At 38.2% G+C, this 20,508-nt stretch overlaps 1 protein-coding gene across 4 annotated transcripts in view; it reads right to left on the minus strand.

Moving 5' to 3' along the window:
• Positions 1-7,654: 7,654 nt before the first annotated feature.
• Positions 7,655-20,508, minus strand: part of LOC131249372 (putative disease resistance protein At4g10780) — a 38,368-nt gene continuing 25,514 nt past the window's right edge. For 2 of the 4 annotated variants that reach the window (XM_058250092.1, XM_058250091.1), the window contains one exon: positions 7,655-10,757. In XM_058250092.1, coding sequence (XP_058106075.1) covers positions 7,745-10,645 — 2,901 coding nt within the window. In that variant the 5' untranslated portion in view covers positions 10,646-10,757 and the 3' untranslated portion in view covers positions 7,655-7,744. Of the gene's footprint in view, positions 10,781-20,508 lie in introns of all 4 variants that reach the window. The other 2 variants (XM_058250090.1, XM_058250094.1) reach the window with 1 other exon arrangement.

Genomic DNA, 20,508 nt, shown 5'->3' on the forward strand with positions numbered 1-20,508 from the left:
CATTTTTGTAGCCCATCAAAACTTGTATGGAAGTGGTCATTGAGGGTTAATGGTGTTGGAATATTTGGTTGAATTAAATAGACTATTAAAATCATGAACAAAAAAAAAACAAAGAAAATAAAATTTTGAGAAAGAAGAACTTATTGAATTGAGTCGAGGCGTGAATGAGTCACTTGGCTTGAAATCGAATTTGCTCCCCTTGGACAGTGTCCCAAGTGCAACAGGTTTCCAGAGCAATCAACCTCTAGGATACAACGACTATGACCCGGTCCCAGTGGTGCACTCACTGTACACGGGCTCGAACCACTTGCAGTTTAATCCGAAAGTGCTGAGTTGACTCAGCGATGAACTCAGTAGAAAAAAAATGCTTAAAACCGAATATCAGAGAGCGTTTTATAAGAGAAGAATTTTTTGTATTTTTGAAACTGGGATCGGAAGTCTTTATATAGACTCCGATTGGTGCATAAGCACCCTTTACAAAAGGTTAGGTCCGTTAGGTTTAAACCCAACAGGGGCGACCAACTGGAGGGATGCATCTCTCTGGTTTAAAACGAAAAAGCGCAAGTGCAAGTACACTCTCGCACATACAGTCCTGCGAGTACCCATACACACACCCACACGAGTACACTTACACCGCACCCACACCCGCACCCATGCCCAGCCCAGCCCGTCCCGTCGCGTCACGTCGCATCGTGCAAGCGCACGCGCACACGGACACGGACTCGGGCTCGAACTCGGCTCGGCACGGCACGACAAGGCTTGGCTCGGCGCGCGTGCGTGCGTGTGTGGTCAATGACATAGATTAGAGCTATTGGCATAGCTCCCTCATAGGACCAAATTCACATGCCCCCTGAAAGGGGCTCAAGCCCTAGGCAAAAAGACAAGATAGTTTACTTTGTCAAATCCGATGTGGGACAAAACCCACAACTCAAAAGTACCACAACTTTTCAAAAATGGAGGGAAATCACCAAAGATTTGAAAATTCAAATTTTAATATTATTTTAAAACAAAATATAACAATCCACCACACGTTTTAAAATAAAACTCTTTCGAATTAAAGCGTAATAGTTGTGCAATGGTGCCGGTGTCACCATAGACTTGAACCGACATTAGAGTAAGCAATACAGGTTTACAGGAATCAGCTAACACCATAGTCTTGAACCTGAATCCTTTTAATATAGATCGCAAGTACATACCACTCATACAACTCTTCCTCTGCAAGTGATTATGCAGTTCAGTGCGTTTCGGCCATACACAATTACTTGAATTTCATGAGTGCTCTAGAGAATTCGCCTAGATTCTCATAGGAAGCAGCCTCCACCTCCATACTCATATAGGTGAATTCCATCAAGTGTATGCAGCAACTGTATATACCACCAAATATATGGCTATGAATCCATTAAGAGTTCTAAAAACTCATCCTTCTGCATTGCTGCTCGCACTGTACACCATAGAAGGGACTCATATAACTCAGTGCAATCGTCTACCTTGTGTCTTGTTGTTTACCCATTGAACCTATCTCATGGGATCTTCACTTGTATAGGTTGGGTTGCCGATACTAGCAACTCATATATTAAGCTCAGCCCCATTCCCTTCGATGTATCATTGACTAACCTTTTAGATAGTCCTTTGGTCAGAGAATCTGCTAGATTCTTTTCTGACCTCACAAAGTCAATGGATATAACTCCATCACACAACATGTATTTCATTATGTTGTGTCTGAGTCTAATATGCATGCTTTTTCCATTATATATTTTACTCTTTGTTTTTGCTATAGCTGCTTGACAGTCACAATGAATAGACACGGTTGATACAGGCTTTGGCCATAATGGTATATCAGCTAAGAGATTTCTAAGCCACTCGGCTTCTATTCCAACCTTTTCTAAGGCAATAAACTCAGATTCCATAGTCGACCGAGCGATACATGTCTGCTTGGTAGACTTCCAAGAGACTGCTCCTCTACCCAAAGTAAAGACATATCTACTCGTGAATTTTGTCTCATCTAAATCACTAATCTAGTTAGCATCATTGTTTCCTTCTAATACAGCAGGGTAACCGGTATAATGTAAACCATAGGCCATACTGCCTTTTAGGTATCTCAAAATCCTAGATAAGGCATTCCAATGCTCTTTTCCAGGGTTATGTGTATATTTACTTAACCTTCCTACTGCAAAAGCTATGTCTGGTCTAGTACGGTTTGTTAGATACATGAGGCTACCAATTATTCTAGAATACTCTAATTGAAACACATTATTTTCTGTATTCTTCATGAGAGACACACTATAATCATAAGGAGTACTAACAGGTAAACAGTCAAAATGGTTAAACTTTCTTAATATCTTCTCAACGTAATGAGATTATGATAATATAATAACACTATTTTTTCTGGTTACTTCAATACCCAAGATTACACTAGTCTCTCTTAAGTCTTTCATGTCAAACTTAGATGACAAGAATTTCTTAGTTGTATTAACTAATTTAATATTAGTTCTAAAAATAAGCATGTCATCAACATAAAGGCATATAATAACATAATCATTTTCAAAAATTTTACTATATACACATCTATCTACATCATTTATATGATAACCATTTGATTTTAAATCACCATCAAATTTTTCATGCTATTGTTTAGGAGCCTGTTTTAAACCATATAGTGATTTAATTAGTCTACATACTTTATTTTCTTTACCTGATATCTTATAACCCTCAGGTTACTCCATATATATTTCTTCTTCTAAGTCTCCATTTAGGAAAGCCGTCTTAACGTCCATCTGGTGTATCACCAGTTTATATATGGAGGCTATCGCTATTAAGACCCTGATAGTAGTAATTCTAGTTATAGGGGAATATGTATTAAAGTAATCTATTCATTCCTTTTATTTAAAGTCTTTCGCTACCAACCTAGCCTTAAACTTATCAATAGTTCCATCTGGTTTTAGTTTCTTTCTAAACACCCATTTAAAGCCTATTAATTTGTTTTCAAGTGGTAGGTCTACAAGTTTCCAATTGTTATTAGATATAATAGATTATAACTCATCATTTATTGCTTCATTCCAAAAGGTTGTATCTGGAGAGTTAATTGCTTCTGTATACGTTGTAGGATCATCTTCTACTAAGAAGGTGAAAAAACCATCTCCTAGGTTAGTTTCTCTTCTAACCCTAATACTTCTTCTCGATTATATCTCTCTACTACTTTCTCGTAAGCATTTTTATTGGTAGACACAATATCTGATTCATTGACTTCCTCTATTCCTATAGATTTAGATTTCATAGGGAATATGTTCTCAAAGAACTCTGCATCCTTAGCTTTTATAATTGTATTACGATCTAGAATATTATCCTTAGTTTTTAAAACTAGAAACCTATAGACCGCACTGTTTTATACGTACCCTATAAATACACAATCGATCGTTTTATGACCTAACTTTCTTTTCTTAGTTTCAGGTAATCCTACTTTAGCAAGACACCCCCACACTTTAATATATTTATAAATAGGAACATGATTCTTCTAAAGTTCATATGGTGTTAATTCAGAAGATTTAGAAGGAATCCTATTTAGGATATAACAAGTAGATAGAATTGCTTCTCCCCACATATTTGAGGGTAAGCCTAAACTGTTTAACATGGCATTCATCATCTCTTTTAAAGTTCGATTCTTACGTTCTGCTATTCCATTCTGTTCTGGTGTATAAGGAACTGTAGTTTTGTGAACTATTCCATTCTTTTCACATAATTCTCTAAATTGAGAAGATTCATATTCATCTCCTCTATCTGTTCTAAAGTCTTTTGATTTTTATATTTAACTGATTTTCAACTTCAAGTTTATATTTAGAAAAAGCATCTAAAGCTTCATCTTTGTTTCTTAATAAATATACTCTAGTGAACCTATAGTAGTCATTTACAAATGTTATATAATATCCTTTTCCACCTCTAGACATGTGATTTTTAAAATCACCTAAGTCACTGTGTATTAACTCTAATAGAACAGATGATCTTTCTATTTGTTTAAAGGGTTTTCTAATGAATTTTGATTCGACACATGTTTCACATTTGTCGAATTCTTCATTAGATATGTAATAAACTTAATCTTTTCATTTTCTTCAAAGATACTATATTCACATGACCTAATCTACTATGTCATAGATAAAAAGGTTCAACGATATAAACAGAACTGGATGTCTTCTTATTATTATCATTGGATACATTTACAATGAATAAACCATCGCTACAGTACCCTTTACCAACAAAGGTTCCATTCTTAGTCATTACAAGCTTATCTGAATCAAATACTAACTTGACACTAGCCTTATTGAGGAGCGAACTAGAGACCAAGTTTCGTCTAATGTCGGGCACATGTAGGACATCATTCAATATCAGAGTCTTTTCAGAAGTGAGTTTCAGAAGTACTTCCCCTTTTTCCTACAATTGGAGATGTTCTAGCATTACCCATGAACACCTGTTCATCATCTCCTGATACTTGGTAGGAGGTAAATATGCTACGATCCTTGCACACGTGCCTAGTTGCACCAGTGTCTAGCACCCACTCCAAGTTATTTAAAAGGAAGACTTCTGACACCACAGCTACTACCATGTTAGACTCATTGCCTGTTCCTGTAAGATTAGCCTATGGCTTATCTTTGTTTTTCTTAAGCCTGCAGGTTTTGACATGATGCCCAGGCTTTCCACAGTTGTAGCAGTTTCATTTTTTCTTGAATTGAGTGTTTGCATTCTTCTTTTTGAGCCTGCATTCATTTGCATAATGTCCAGGTTTTCCACAGTTATGACAGTTGCCATTTTTCTTATTATTTGTCCGACTTGATTCCACAAGATTCGCCTTTGAATTTGTCTCATTTTTATTTTCTTTTTGGTCCCTGATTCTATTGGCCTCCTCTATTCATATGTGTACGATAGTGGTTTCCAAAGAAACGCCGTTCTTTTTATGTTTCATTCTATTCTTATATTCTTTCCAGGAGGGCGGTAACTTTTCTATTAGCACTCCTGACAAAAACACTTCATCCATCTTAATTCCTTCTGTCGATAGTTCATGAACTAGATTTTGAAAATCGTGAATCTGATTTGTGACAGGTATATCGTCTGTCATTTCATAATGAAGGAAATTAGCAATTGCATGTTTCTTAGCGCCTGCATCTTCTAATATGTATTTCTTTTCCAAAGCAGTCCATATGTTTTTAGCAGACATGTAAGAAGCATACACATCATATAGTTCATTGGATAAAGAGTTTAGAATATAGTTTTTACAATTATTCTCATATGTTACTTCAGTTTGGTTTGCTAGATCTATAGTAAATGATTCAGATAAAATGTATGAAACTTTCAGGGTGGTCAGAGCGAACATTAGTTTTTGTTTCCACCGTTTAAATGATTGTCCAGCGAACGGTTCGATTTTGGCTAACTCAGCAGAAGCATTTACTGTTACTGTAGCCATAGTTTATGTAATTCAACACAAATTCAATTTCAAGATTGTTGGAATATTTGGTTGAATTAAATAGACTATTAAAATCGTGAACCAAAAAAAAAGAAAATAAAATTTTGAGAAAGAAGAACTTATTGAATTGAGTCGAGGCGTGACTGAGTCACTCGGCTTGAAATCGAATTTGCTCTCCTTGGACAGCGTCCCAAGTGCAACAGGTTTCCAGAGCAATCGACCTCCAGGATACAATGACTATGACCCGGTCCCAGCGGTGCACTCACTGTACACGGGCTCGAACCACTTGCAGTTTAATCCGAAAGTGCTGAGTTGACTCAGCGATGAACTCAGTAGAAAAATGCTTAAAACCGAATATCAGAGAGCATTTTATAAGAGAAGAATTTTTCGTATTTTTGAAACTGAAATTGGAAGTCCTTATATAGACTCCGAATTGGTGCATAAGCACCCTTTACAAAAGGTTAAGTCGGTTGGGTTTAAACCCAGCAGAGGCGACCAACCGGAAGGGATGCATCTCTCTGGTTTAAAATGAAAAGGCGCAAGTGCGAGTACACTCTCGTACATAAAGTCCTGCGAGTACCCATACACACACCCACGTGAGTACACTCACATCGCACCCGCACCTGCGCCCACGCCCAGCCCAGCCCGTCCCGTCGCGCACACGGACTCGGCACGGCACGGCTCGGCTCGATGCGCACGCGCGTGTGTGGTCAATGTCATAGATTAGAGCTATTGGCATAGCCTCCCATAGGACCAAATTCACATGCCCCCTGAAAGGGGCTCAAGCCCTAGGCAAAAAGACTATCTTATATACAAGATAGTTTACTTTGTCAAATCCGATGTGGGACAAAACCCACAACTCAAAAGTACCACAACTTTTCAAAAATGGAGGGAAATCACCGAAAATTTAAAAATTCAAATTTTAATATTATTTTAAAACAAAATATAACAAATGGTTCTCAGCTGATGGGCGGAATGGATTTAGACATAAAATACAGTGGACCTCAATGAGATCGCGGTGTGCATAAATGGTCGTGGTGGTGTGCTTAAACAGTCGCCGCTGCCAAAATCTCTAGCTGTGTTCAGAATGGTTCATCTGGTGGGCTTATCATGTGCATACAATGCAAGAGCCAGCTATATCCACTTATTGAGTGATCCACAACTGTAATTTCATATTTATCAATGACTAGTGTTCATCCTTTTAATAGCTTATTTTAGGACATAAGCCCAAAAATGGGGTAGATCCAAGACTCAAGTGGGCCATATGAAGGGGAATATTGGATCAGCCCACTGACAGGAACTGGAAAAATAAAAATATTTTCCTGATCCAAAACTTCTGTGGCTCCAATGAATGTTTGAACGGTGGGCATTCAGTCCTATTGTTTCCTATCGTTTTGGATTTGCCTCATTTTGATGGAGCGGGTGATTTGTCACAAACATCTATATCGGTTCTGACAAACATCATGGTGGGTCCCACTTAGGGGGTTGAGTAAAGTCTGTGGAGAACTAATTTACTCTGGCCGTGAAGGAGAGTTTTGAGTAAAGTCCGTTGGGCAATGGTGATGTATGTGTGAACTAATTTACTCTGGGCGTGAAGGAGAGTTTTGAGTATAGTCTGTTGGGCAATGGTGATGTATGTGTGAACTAATTTACTCTAGGCGTGAAGGAGAGTTTTGAGTAATGTCCGTTGGGCAATGGTGATGTATGTGTGAACTAATTTACTCTGGGCGTGAAGGAGAGTTTTGAGTAGTCTGTTGGGCAATGGTGATGTATGTGTGAACTAATTTACTCTGGGCGTGAAGGAGAGTTTTGAGTAAAGTCTGTTGGGCAATGGTGATGTATGTGTTTTATCTGCGCCATCAAATCATTTTTCCAGCTCACATTAAGGCATGGGCCTAAAATTGAGTGTATCCAAAGATTAAGTAGACCACACCATAGGAATCAGTGAGAATTGAATGCCTACTGTTGAAAACTTCTCGGGGTTATACACAAAAGTTGGATCAAGCTTATATTTGTGTGTTATCCTTTCATTCATGTTTACGTGACCTTATGAACTAGTTGGGTGCGAAATAAACATCTTCAACTGTAAAACGGAATCCTTCCAAAACCAGCAAATAAAGATATGAAAGAAATCCAATTATAAAGATAGAATCCAATTATCAATTTCCCGTGAAAGTATCGAGAGCTTAAAAAAAAAAAAAAAAATTAGTCGTAAAGTAAAAGTTGAGATAATGAAAGAAATCTACATAACCGTTTTTCTACATCAAGGAGAGAGGAAGCTTCTTCATCTGCAAATCAGGGACCCTTGTAAATTCTGGTGTAGAGGGACCTGGCCTTCTCGTCTTCCCACTCTAATCTTTCCCACCATTCTCTCTCGCCTTCTATTTCTCCTTTTATTTCATGGATGCTTGAGCTGAAGAGTGGGAGCTTTTTCAACATAGGACACGAACGTACATGGATCTCTTCCAAAGATATAAACATAAATCGCTGGCTACAAATGCTTTCTAATTCTGGTAAGCCATACAATCTTAGGATGCGTAATTTTGGGAATGAATTGTGGGGCAGCTCATCTCCTTCTATAACCTCTTTCATTTGGGAACAATCCGATATGTGAAGCACCTCTAACTGATGTAGTTGCTCTACCATACTAGAAGAGAAGAGACTCCTTAACTTTTCACAACTAATAACCCGTATTATTCTGAAGTTTTGTAGGCTTGTGTTCAGCGGAGGAGGCGCTCCACCATCGAATATCTTCTCCAAGTTCAGCAAACGATGGAGATCCAATGACTGTAAACATTGGAATGCATCATCTCCAACCTCTCTCCAGTCTATAATGCATTCCACTCCACTGCATTCACTGACTAGAAGATGTCTTAAGCTCTTTAAATCGCCTTGGAACTTAGAAAGACTTGTTAAACCTTTGCTTTTATACAAGTATAAAGAGAATGCATGTTTTGTCAACCCCTCAATCCCGCAGGGGAATTTGTCACATCCACCAATGCTTATATGCTTATTAGAAAAAGGAGGGAAAACTGCAGATTTAACCTCAACATGGAAACTTGTCAAGCCCGAAAACCATCGATGGAACATATCATGTGCGATGAAGCCATTAAGATTGGACACACTGATGCTTAAAGATCTCAGGCGTTTCATGTTCACAGCCTCACTGAAAGTAGCTCCGTCCACTTTTTCCTTCAAATACATCATGCTTACTTCCTCCAGACTAGGTAGCCCGTATATCATAGTGTAGGGAATTGCAGTGAATGAAGTCGATGATATATCCAACCTCTTGAGTTTAACCAAGCTTTCAATGCCTTGAGGGAAGTTTTTGAGGCCAGATTTTGAGAGATCAAGAATTTGGAGTTCCTTCAGCTTTCCCAATGGCGGCACCTCCACTAGATCTCTGCATGAGCTTAGAATGAGCACACGTAGATTCACCAATTGCAATAATGACATCGGGAGAGATTCAATGCCAGTACGACTTAGATCAAGGATCTGTAGTTTTGGCATGAGCTCGAAGAAATTACTGTGAATGGTACGTAAGAAATTACTGCAAACTGGAACCAATCCACTGCTTTGATTGAGGAACAAGGAGACCAAGTTAGGACAATCAGGCGTAATTTTGAGATCTTTTATCTTGTTGTGCATCAATGAAATCCTTACAACCCCTCTCCACATTTTCTCTTCTGGTGGCTGCATTAGTCCCTCCCCGGCTTTCACAAGGAATTTTGAGCCTTCAATGGACGACGATGGTGAAGTGATCCATATAGCCAAGTCACGGAGCAAATCATGCATCCTAACGTATTTATTTCCGTAAGACCCTTTCTCCAAGAGGCATGCGTCCTTGATTCTTTCAAGGATGTCGTGTCCCTTGTTTGTTGCTTCTTCCAAGTCATTCACATTTTCTATAAATCCTTCCTCCACGGCCCAACATCTTACTAGCTCATCTATTGGTATTTCATAATCTTCCGGAAACAATGTGCAATACAGGAAACAAGATTTTATCTCTTCATTCTCTAGGTAATCATAGCTAAGTTTCAAAGGAAGAAACACTTGACGCTCCATACCTGGAATCTCAGGTGATGATCCTTTCAATGCCCTCAATGCATTCTCCCATACCTCTTTCTTATCCTTGCCATGCATGGCCCTTCCTACTGTCTTAATTGCAAGTGGTAATCCGCTGCACTCCTCTGCAACCTTCTCTGCTACCGGTCGAATCTCTGATGACATAACCACATCCCCACATCTTTCACAGAACAAATTCCACGCTTCCTCAGGCGTAAGAGTTCTGACCCTGATCTGCTTATGGGCATCCATCTCATTACACACTCTAATGAATCGAGTGGTTATTGTGATCTTGCATCTATTTCGCTTGTCCGGCTTTGGAATTCCAACTTGATCCAAGCTAAATGCTTCCCATAAATCATCTAAGATGAGCAGATACCTCACATTCTTCAACTGAGTAAATAGCTTGTCCCGCTTCTCTGCCATATCTTCATTATCGTCGAACCTGATTTTCAACTTCTTTCCAATGTGCTCCTGGATTAATCCCAAGTTGAGGTCCTTGGACACAGTTACCCAAATCACGATGTTGAAGTGATCAGTTCCGATGAACTTATTGTTTATGGCTTTCATGAGAGTGGTTTTCCCTATTCCGCCCATCCCATAAATGCCTATGATGCCATTCTCCTCGTCGTGTAAGCATTGCCATATCTCCTCCATGGTTTCCTCAGCTGTGCTTTGCTGTACTCGTGGTAGCGAGGTTTGCATTTCCAACACCCTCGGCCGGCGAGGGCTCTCAGCCACCTTATCGAAGACCCCTTTAGCTTTGAGGTTTTCCACATCTTTGAGCTTTTTAACCACCCTTTTGCCCAGCTTGTAGCGAGAGAAGTGATTGGTGCAACAACCGTTCAAGCACGTTCTAGGTTGCTCGAATTCCATTCTTAAAGAATCGACTTGAGCTTCGATATTGGTGACGTCCACAAGCCAGTTCTCCACTAGACGAACCCGTGTCTTTCCGACTGATATAGCATCATCGACGTCCGCTTGAATTTGGTGACGCTTGTCTTGTAGTTCTTTCGTTTCCCTCTTCAATGTCTCTACATTGTTATTAAGGTGTTTAAGATAACCGATCTGCTGAGAAACAGGAACCCAGAAGAAGAGAATGATCTGCACAACTGGACCCAAGGAATCCATTCTGGACAGATGGATGGATGGGCAAGTAATGGCGTTTTTGAAGGTAGCAGAGGAATGAAATGAAAGTGCTGCCAGAAATAATGACTGTGAATATGACTTCAGTTCTGAGAAGCTGAGGAGAGAGAGCAAGAGAAACTGTCGAAAGATTAATAATAAAAAATAAAAAATAAAAAAAACAAAGAGAATGGAATTAGAGACGGAAGTGGTTCGATGCTGTGTACAAAGTAGGGAAGCGGATCGACCGGACGCGGATTGCCTATTAACAGCGACAGTGCTTCGTGAGTCCCCTCATGGTGTACCACACATCAGCTATATCGCTGATGAGTCCGGATCCTCTGCCTAGTCTCTGCCTCCCGCAATCTCATTGGTCCACCTCACCGCTCCTGCCACGTAGGACTAGCCCATCTGTTTCTGTTTCATATTTTAAAAAAAAAAAAGAAAAGAAAAAACGAAAGTCTCTCTGCCGTCTTCCCTAACGGCAATGGCACCACTAACGGCACTTTCCATTTCCGGTTCCGGAGATTTTTCAGAGATTTCTTCTTCTCTCGTTTCTAATTTCAAATTATTTCCTTTTACAGATGGATCTCATCAAAGCGGAAGAAAAAGAGGGGTTTTTCCTTTTGACGATCGGAGGCCCTCTTTCCCCAATCTCTCACAATTCCTCTCGCCCATTTTCCACCGAGCAGCCGATAGTCGATTTCTACTATTTCGTCTATTCATCCATCAAAGATCCACCCCACCTCACAGGTATTTTAATTTTTTTTTAATTTTTTACAGATTATTTATGATCTGCCTCCAATGGCTGTGGTATATCTTCTTCTTCTTTTTTTCTTTCTAATGCAGACTATTAAATGGGGAACATTGGATGCTGTTTTTGAAATGCCTATGTGCATGTAGACTAATAGGAGATTTTCGGGATTCTTCCTATGGCGAATGCGAATTTTTTATGTTTTAATTTGTTTCCACTCATGCATTGTTTAATGTGATATAAAGATAGGTAACGTGGTTGGTGATAGATTTCTTTGGTTTTTATTTTATATGGTTTTATATTGATGATGATAGATTGATTTCTATGGCACATGTACGTTCTAAGTATGTCTTGTTTGTTTACCCTCATTGTGGAAATCTTATTTTCAACTAGTGCATGTGAAAAGTTCTAAATGGTGGGTCATCAAAACCTGAATTCAGGATTCAGGCAATGCATGGATCTGAGGGAGAAGTATTACTTACACACATTGGAGAAGGTGACTAAAGAAAGTTATCATGTGGGCCCAAGGAGCTTCCTCAAATCGTCAGAAAGTATCTAATGTGTTTGATGAAATCTGCCTTTTGGCCTACCTGCTATACATATCGTTTGCCCGTATTGGTCAAGAGGTGAATGATTTGGCTGATGATCAGCTAAAGGGGGCATGCATTGCCCTTCATTGTGTATTGGGAGTTCTCTTCCTTTGCATTACTGCTCCTTTTTACTTACTGGTATAAGCGACCATTAAAAAATCACACTGCTGCAAAAAAAAATAAAAAAAAAATAGAGAGTTTTTCAGAGTAAAAAGAGAGGAATAATACTCATAGCCTGTTAAGCACCCTAGATTTGGGTGTTATTAGAGGCAATTGGAGGTAAATGCACCAAAATGGTGTTTTTACTGCCTTGGATTCAAAGGTAAATGAAAACATATGGAATAATACTCATAGCCTGTTAAGCACCCTAGAATTGGGTGTTATTAGAGGCAATTGGAGGTAAATGCACCAAAATGGTGTTTTTACTGCCTTGGATTCAAAGGTAAATGAAAACATATATTTTGGAGTGTTTTGAGATCATTTTATTTTGTCGTGAATTCAAGCTAATTGGTGTGAAATGGCTTTCTTGCCCCTCTTTTAAAAGTAAGAGAGTTGCATGAGTAACAAAGGTGTTATTAGGCTACTAATATACCATACACTTGGCATGCTAATGATACCCCGAAACAATTCATTCAGCAATTGCATCACTTAAATCACACCAATTGAATGATCGAAACTGTCCAGACATAGGTAATTTAAATGCACAGTTAAAAAACATTGACAAGTCACTCGTTTGTGATCCCTAGGTTTTTGGCCTACTAAAGGCTCGAAATTTCCTCATTTTAGGTGAAAATATATATTTCAATAGGCTTACTACGATCATTCTGTCAAACATCATATATATACACTAATTTGCGATATTAAAGCAGATTTAACTAATCAAATTAAGGTTCCTATGAATATACTAAAGAGTTCCAACACATTCATGACGGACATCTAAATACAATTTTTTTTTGGAATTAAAGCGCATTCCAATTACAAGCTGCCAAATTCAACCAAGGATTCTGATTCACATGGATTCCATTGTAATCGTGAATTGGATCCCAATGCATTCCAATTAAAAAGGTGCCAAACGAGCCCCAACTTTTCTCAAACTCTCCTATTCTTTACACACACACACCCTCTTCCTTGTTTTCTGTACGTCCTTCTGCAACAGCCAAAAGGCCTGAACAGTTTGTGTACAAATGAGAAAGAGAAATGTCATTTGCAGGTCTTCAATACTGAATTGATTGCACACATTATGAGGCAGATGCTGCTTCTTTCAGCTGTGGTGGTGGTCGGGAGCACCCGCTGGTGGTCCAATATCTGATGAACCTGTTCAAATATTGGCCGCCCGTGCGCCGCAATTGTTGGGTCCACTGGATCTATAGCAACAACAACGTCTACCATCCAATCTAGCTTCTGGGAGGTATTGTTTCCAATATCGCATGCTAGTTGTTGGAGAAGGGATAGCAGGACTCCTTGACTCAGAGGAAGAGGAAGAACTGATAGAATCGCTTGCAAATCAATCTAAAGAATGAGTAGGATAGGCAGATAACATTAGAACATTGATTTTTCTCCCCGACAGGAATTTTGAGAGGCGCTAACAATATTTATATGATAAAACAAGACCTCATTATACACGAATTCTATGAGGTGGCTCCATCTAACATGGGCTATGCTTAGTTACTCAAGACCATATTTAGCAAACACAAGACGTCAAAAGAATAGTAGGGGGAAATGTTCAGGTTTAAATAGGTCTCTATCATTAAAATTTTAGTCAAAGTTTGGTAGAAGAAAGAAAGCAAAAACCCAGAAATACGAAGAATGAAAAGTTTGGGTTTAACATGGTTCCAATTCAATAAAATGGAAAAAAAACAAAAAAAAAAATTAAAAAAAAAAAAAACAGCTATATATGCATATGGGTTTGTTATATTTAAAATTAGGTGAAGGGTGAATATTTCAATTAAAACGGTTAAAATTTCTTAATGTATAAGCAATTATTATAAAGGTAATCGAATAGTGGGTTAATATTATCTTTTGCCTCTGTTAAATCCTTCCTTTGGAAGTATTCCCCATACAAATTGATCTGTTTCTTCTGAAATCTTCACTATCTGCCCATCTTCTTTAAAATATGGAGTTTTAATTTGGTTTGTCCAAATATTTATTTATTAATGCCTATCTTGCTAAAAATACAGAGTTTTAAACATTTAGTCAATTTACGCTTAAAAAAATAAAAATAAATTAAAATAAGGATTTTAAACTTGAGTATTGCTAACAAGGATCATGATTTATTCCGAAGAAAATGAAGGAGAATCTTAAATATGGAAGCTCATCATGGTTGGAGTGAATTTTGATTGTTTGCACATGGAGTCCTTGGAGGTGAATGATGATAAATGCTCAATTTTTTGATGTTATCCGGGCCAATGAGAATGGGGGATTTCTTGGAGGTGGGGGTAAATGCCCATTGAAAAGGAGTGATTCTAGAAATGAAACGTCTTCCCACAACCAATTGGAGCCTTGGCCGCCATCTATTATGTTTGAGAAGATTTACCATTTATAGGCTGAACATTTAGTTTACCCAAATGAAAAGGAAAAGGTAATGTCATGGCCAATACCTCAGCCACAGCACATGTTGATGATCTGCTCTGTAATGGCAACTCTTTCCCTATTTTGTACTAGTTGTCTTACCATGAAAAACCCTTCACTAATTCTCAGAAAGAAAAAGAAAAAGTTCTTTCGTTAGAGATTAATGACAGGTACAGAATCTTTTTTTATTCTTCTTTTTTTTTATTTTTTTGGAAGGATGATGATAATTCATTAAGCTAAAGGAGAGGAAGGTAATTCCCAATACAGAGGGGACACTGAGCCCTGGATCTCACAAGATTGATAACCAGAGGATTAAGTTTTCCAGAAGAAGGGGTAAATGAAATGACAGGTACAGAATCTTACCCACCAAAAGACCACAAGATCAATGGTGCTAGTGGTAATGTGAGTTGGCATAGGAGTCTTTGAAGTTGAATCTACAGCACAGACAAGAAACATGGATGGCTCTTCATTTTCTGAATCTACAACACATACAAGTCCAGCCAATAACTTATAGGATGGTACACAATACACAATTTCGCATTTTTGGCATTCAGATGTGTAGAAGATCCTGAATTTTAGTAATTGAGTGTGATTGAATCTTATTTGGTTTCCATTCTCTTTTTTCTGATATGAAAACCTTAATATAGTTATTTGAGTTGAATTAGTAAGGACCATATATTGGCCAATAGGAATTATGCCTTGGTTCCAATGTAATTTAAGGAGGATCGTAAACAAGGCTATATATATATATAGTTACTTACATGGAACTTTGGAAAATACAAAAGATTATCCATTTAAATAAAGTTCTTAGCAATTTAAAGCAATCAAAGGTGGATTGAGCTCTTTTAACTGGTACGCTTCCAACCCCTTTCAAGTGAATCCATTTTCCATCATAAGATATCATCACAATGTCTTAGTTTTGCTCGATCTTAAACCTCCAGATGCTAAATCCTTCCTTCAAATTTCTATCTTATAATTCTTATTGTTCTATCACAGTCTTGGTTTTGCTAAATCTTGAACCTCCAGATGCTCGATCTGTCATTTGCTTCTGCATTTCCTTTAGAATGGTCATAAGCTGCAATGAGAGGATAACAATCCAAAGTAAGAAAAAAAAAAGAGTGAATTTCGTACATATTTCTTTGTAGTATATGTGAAGATTGCATACTAACAGAAAGATTCTAGTGTAAATTTCCTCCTGCTTCATAACAGAAAACTTGCTGTTAACCATTTCAGAAACTAATTACTCATTCAGACTAAGAGAAATGGATAAAATCTACAAATCCCTGCATGTCTACATACAATTTTTTGATCTTCCATAAATAGATTTTATGAGATAATGTTGTTTTTTTTCTTCGTATGAACATGATCTAATAGTAGTAACTGTTAGCTCATAAATAGTCTTCAAGGAGAAGAAATTGGCAGGTGTGAGTAACATGCTTGCCCTTAATTCTCTGAACTAGTTAGCTCATTATCCATATTAAATGCAGACAACAAAATTGCATGGAAATGTTTTAAACACGGTAACATGATCTGGAAAGAATTGAGTTATGCCGATTTATCAAGGAAATGAAAAAGCAAGCATAAACAGACTAGAAAATCTTATTCCTACTGGATAAAAGCATGCTAGCCTGCTTCCTTAAGAACGGACTGTTGAATTGGATGTTCATAACAATGGTTAGAACCATATCCTTAAGAACGGACTATTGAATTGGATGTTCAATACGATGGTATGTATATTACTTTGTTCAATGGAAGAACATTCAACTTAAAAAATTGTGATTGTGAAAGTACTTAATACTTCTTCATTATAAATGTAGGTTTCACGTTTGAAGATCCATTTATTAAAAAATTGTGAAATAGAATGTGATGGATTTACTGTCTCTATAGACCAAGAATGCACCCAGCAACCAAATTCGTAAGTCATTTTCCATTTAAAATATGAATTTACTCTTATTTAATGATATTTATCTATCTTTGTATGGTATTAGCAGGGTTGATTGTGGTGTCTACTTAATGAAATTTATGGAATGTCTTTCCCGTGGAGATATATTTGATTTCAACTCGGTAAATTTTCTTCTTTTTTTTTTCCTTTTTCTTATACAAAATTTATGAAACATACTTACGATCCACTTTCATCATCGGGGCCAATGAATTTTGAACGAAAAAAGTTGGTTGCACAACTCATGCTGGGCAAAATGATTACACCACAGTAATGTGACATGTAAAGGTATGAAACATACTTACAATCATGTTGCTCTTTTTAATGGAAGGTATGTGCTTTGATTTTATTTTTTATTATTATCATAGTTGTTGCGGGATGCAAATATGCTTTGCTTGTATTCATGATGGGTCTTGTTGTGGATGGAATTCAGGCCAAAATTCTCCTTTATCAGTGAAAGCATTGGGGCTGCCTGTCATATGATTGCTATCTTACAGGTACTGTAAGAGGGAGAATCTATGTTCATGGCTCCAAGCTGATATTGAAGGTTGTTAGTGAATCATTCACAAAGGCTAGATTGTAGTGCATAGAACATTTTTAAGATTAATTAGTTTTTTCCATGGTAGGTCCTGCTAGGTGGATGTTTGAAAACTATTGCTTTCATTGATTGGGTGCATTAGGATTAGATCATCTTAATCATCAATTTTGTATCTTGAATTATGGTTGATGATCATTTTTAAGCAGGAAGAAAATCATGTGCAATATAAATCATTTCATAAGCAGGAAGAAAATCATGCGCAAAATAAATCATTTCATAAGCAGGTTTCTAAGTTCTTTCATTTCTTTCATTTTTTTTTCTTTTGACAGGCTTGTCGGTTGATAACAATTCGCAAGGAGTATAACAGCTATATGGAGCTCTTTCTGCTCAAATGTGGTTGGGGATGATCTTCTCAGGAGTTTTTTTTTTTTTTTTAGGTCCAATGAATGCAATTGTTGCATGGTAGCCTGTTAACAGTTTAGATTGTTCAATTAGAGTATCCAAGTTATGGATTGGATCATCCTATCAATACAATAAAACCAAATCAGGCAACAGGTGCAATAGGGCCAAATCAAGGATTGATAAAGGCTTCTGTTTTTTTTTTCTTTTTTGTGTGGTGGCCTGTTAAATGTGTTTTGGATTTAATGGACAATTCAAATTGTTCAATTGGAGTCTACAAGTTTTGATTTGAATTGTATGAATTGAAGTGTCAAGTTTCATTCTTGCTTTAAAGTAGGAAGCCCTGTGGGATTAAAATCAACAAATTTGGCTTGTAGGGTCAGACCCACATTAATATTAATTAGTTATCTACCAGGCAGGCTTGAAATGTCAACTTTGGATACTTCAGGCCCATATTATAACTGCAGAACTGTGCACAGGATTCATACATCAGCGATAGCAGTGATTATCCTAGTTACGCAACTGATGCTGGGCAAAAATTTCAGTGCATCCGCATGTATTGTAGCAAACATATAAAGTTGTAAATAGAAGAGAATAGATACTCTGACCGTGTGTGATGGGTGATATGCATGCGCTTAGAAATTATTAAAAAATGCACACATGGCTTAAAATTAATTCAAATTAAACTGTCGGGACCCGGTTTAGATGCATCAGGAAACAAAAATAAGCTTCCATCAATCGGCGGTTAGGATTTCTCAACAAATCTGATCTTTGAGATCGTGACTGAGAAACATGACTTTCACCATTAAAATGTTTTGAATTTGAACATATGACCTGAGTAAATTTCCTGAGTGCCTGTGTATCAAGCTTCCAACTCTGCCAGAGTATAAAATATGAATGTCTAAGGCCATTTCATTATTTATAGAAATCTTCAGGGCATAAGAAGGGTACGGGGACTCGACGGCAGGGTGATGTAAGTGTTTTATCCATGCCGTCCATCGCTTATCTTAGATCATTTTAAAGTATGAACCAAAAAAATGAGACGGGCAAAGGGCTTAAGTGGACCGCTTATCTTAGATCATTTTAAAGTATGAACCAAAAAAATGAGACGGGCAAAGGGCTTAAGTGGACCACAAAGTGGGGATTTAACGTACACTATTACAAACTTCTTGGGAGCTGGAAAGTTTCGGATCAAATATCACATACTTTTTTTCCACTTCATCCATGTCTACATGACCTTATGAATAGGTTGGATGGTAAAAAAAAAAATCACGATAGCCCTTAGAAAGGTTTCAACGGTGGGTGTCATTATCACTACAGCTTCCTTCGGTGTGGTCCACTGGATCTTCGGATCTGCTTCATTTTTACCCATTAGATTGTTGAAAAAAGTGACAGGTTGCCGGACAAAGTGACCTGGTTCCACTTAATGAATTGACGAGGTTATATTACAAAGTGATGAGATTCACTAGACAAAGTGACGAGGTTCACTAGACAAAGTGACGAGGTTGCAGTGCAAAGGACGAGGTTGCAGTGCAAAGTGACGGGGTTCAATAGACAAAGTGATGGGGTTCACTAGAAATAGTGACGATGTTGCAATCCAACCCAACCATTAGATTGTTAAAAAAAGTGACGGGTTGCCGAACAAAGTGACGAAATTGCAGTGCAAAATGACGGGGTTCAATAGACAAAGTAACGGGGTTGTAGTGCAAAGTGACGGGGTTCAATTATACAAAGTGACGGGGTTCACTAGAAACAATGACGATGTTGCAATCCAACCCAACCATTAATTTGTTGAAAAAAGTGACGGGTTGCTGAACAAAGTAACGGAGTTCAATAGACAAAGTGACGAAGTTGCAGTGCAAAGTGACAAGGTTCAATAGACCAAATGACGAAGTGGCAGTGCAAAGTGACAGGGTTCAATAGATAAAGTGACGAAGTGGCAGTGCAAAGTGACAGGGTTCACTAGAAACAGTGATGATGTTGCAATCCAACCCAACCATTAGATTGTTGAAAAAAGTGACGGGTTGCCGAACAAAGTGATGGGGTTTAATAGACAAAGTGACGAAGTTGCAGTGCAAAGTGACGGGGTTCAATAGACAAAGTGACGAAGTTGCAGTGCAAAGTAACAGGGTTCAATAGACAAAGTGACGAAGTTGCAGTGCAAAGTGACGGGGTTCAATAGACAAAGTGACGGGGTTGTAGTGCAAAGTGACGGGGTTCACTTATACAAAGTGACGGGGTTTACTAGAAATAGTGACGATATTGCAATCCAACCCAACCATTAGATTGTTGAAAAAAGTGACGGGTTGCCGGACAAAATGATGGGGTTCAATAGACAAAGTGACGAAATTGCAGTGCAAAGTGACGAGGTTCAATAGACAAAGTGACGAAGTTGCAGTGCAAAGTGACGGGGTTCAATAGACAAAGTGACGGGGTTGTAGTGCAAAGTGATGGGGTTCACTTCTACAAAGTGACGGGGTTCACTAGAAATAGTGACGATGTTGCAATCCGACTCAACCATTAGATTGTTGAAAAAAGTGACGGGTTGCCGGACAAAGTGATGGGGTTCAATAGACAAAGTGACGAAATTGCAGTGCAAAGTGACGGGATTCAATAGACAAAGTGACGAAGTTGCAGTGCAAAGTGACGGGGTTCACTTATACAAAGTGACGGGGTTCACTAGAAATAGTGACGATGTTGCAATCCAACCCAACCATTAGATTGTTGAAAAAAGTGACGGGTTGTCGGACAAAGTGACGGGGTTCAATAGACAAAGTGACGGGTTGCCGAACAAAGTGATGGGGTTCAATAGACAAGGTGACGAAATTGCCGTGCAAAGTGATGGGGTTCAATAGACAAAGTAACGGGGTTGTAGTGCAAAGTGACGGGGTTTACTTATACAAAGTGACGGGGTTCACTAGAAACAGTGACGATGTTGCAATCCAACCCAACCATTAATTTGTTGAAAAAAGTGACAGGTTGCCGAATAAAGTGATGGGGTTCAATAGACAAAGTGACGAAGTTGACGGGGTTCAATAGACAAAGTGACGTGGTTGTAGTGCAAAATGACGGGGTTCAATA

The sequence above is a fragment of the Magnolia sinica genome, chromosome 6 (assembly GCF_029962835.1).
Source record: "Magnolia sinica isolate HGM2019 chromosome 6, MsV1, whole genome shotgun sequence".
Classification (NCBI taxonomy): domain Eukaryota; kingdom Viridiplantae; phylum Streptophyta; class Magnoliopsida; order Magnoliales; family Magnoliaceae; genus Magnolia; species Magnolia sinica.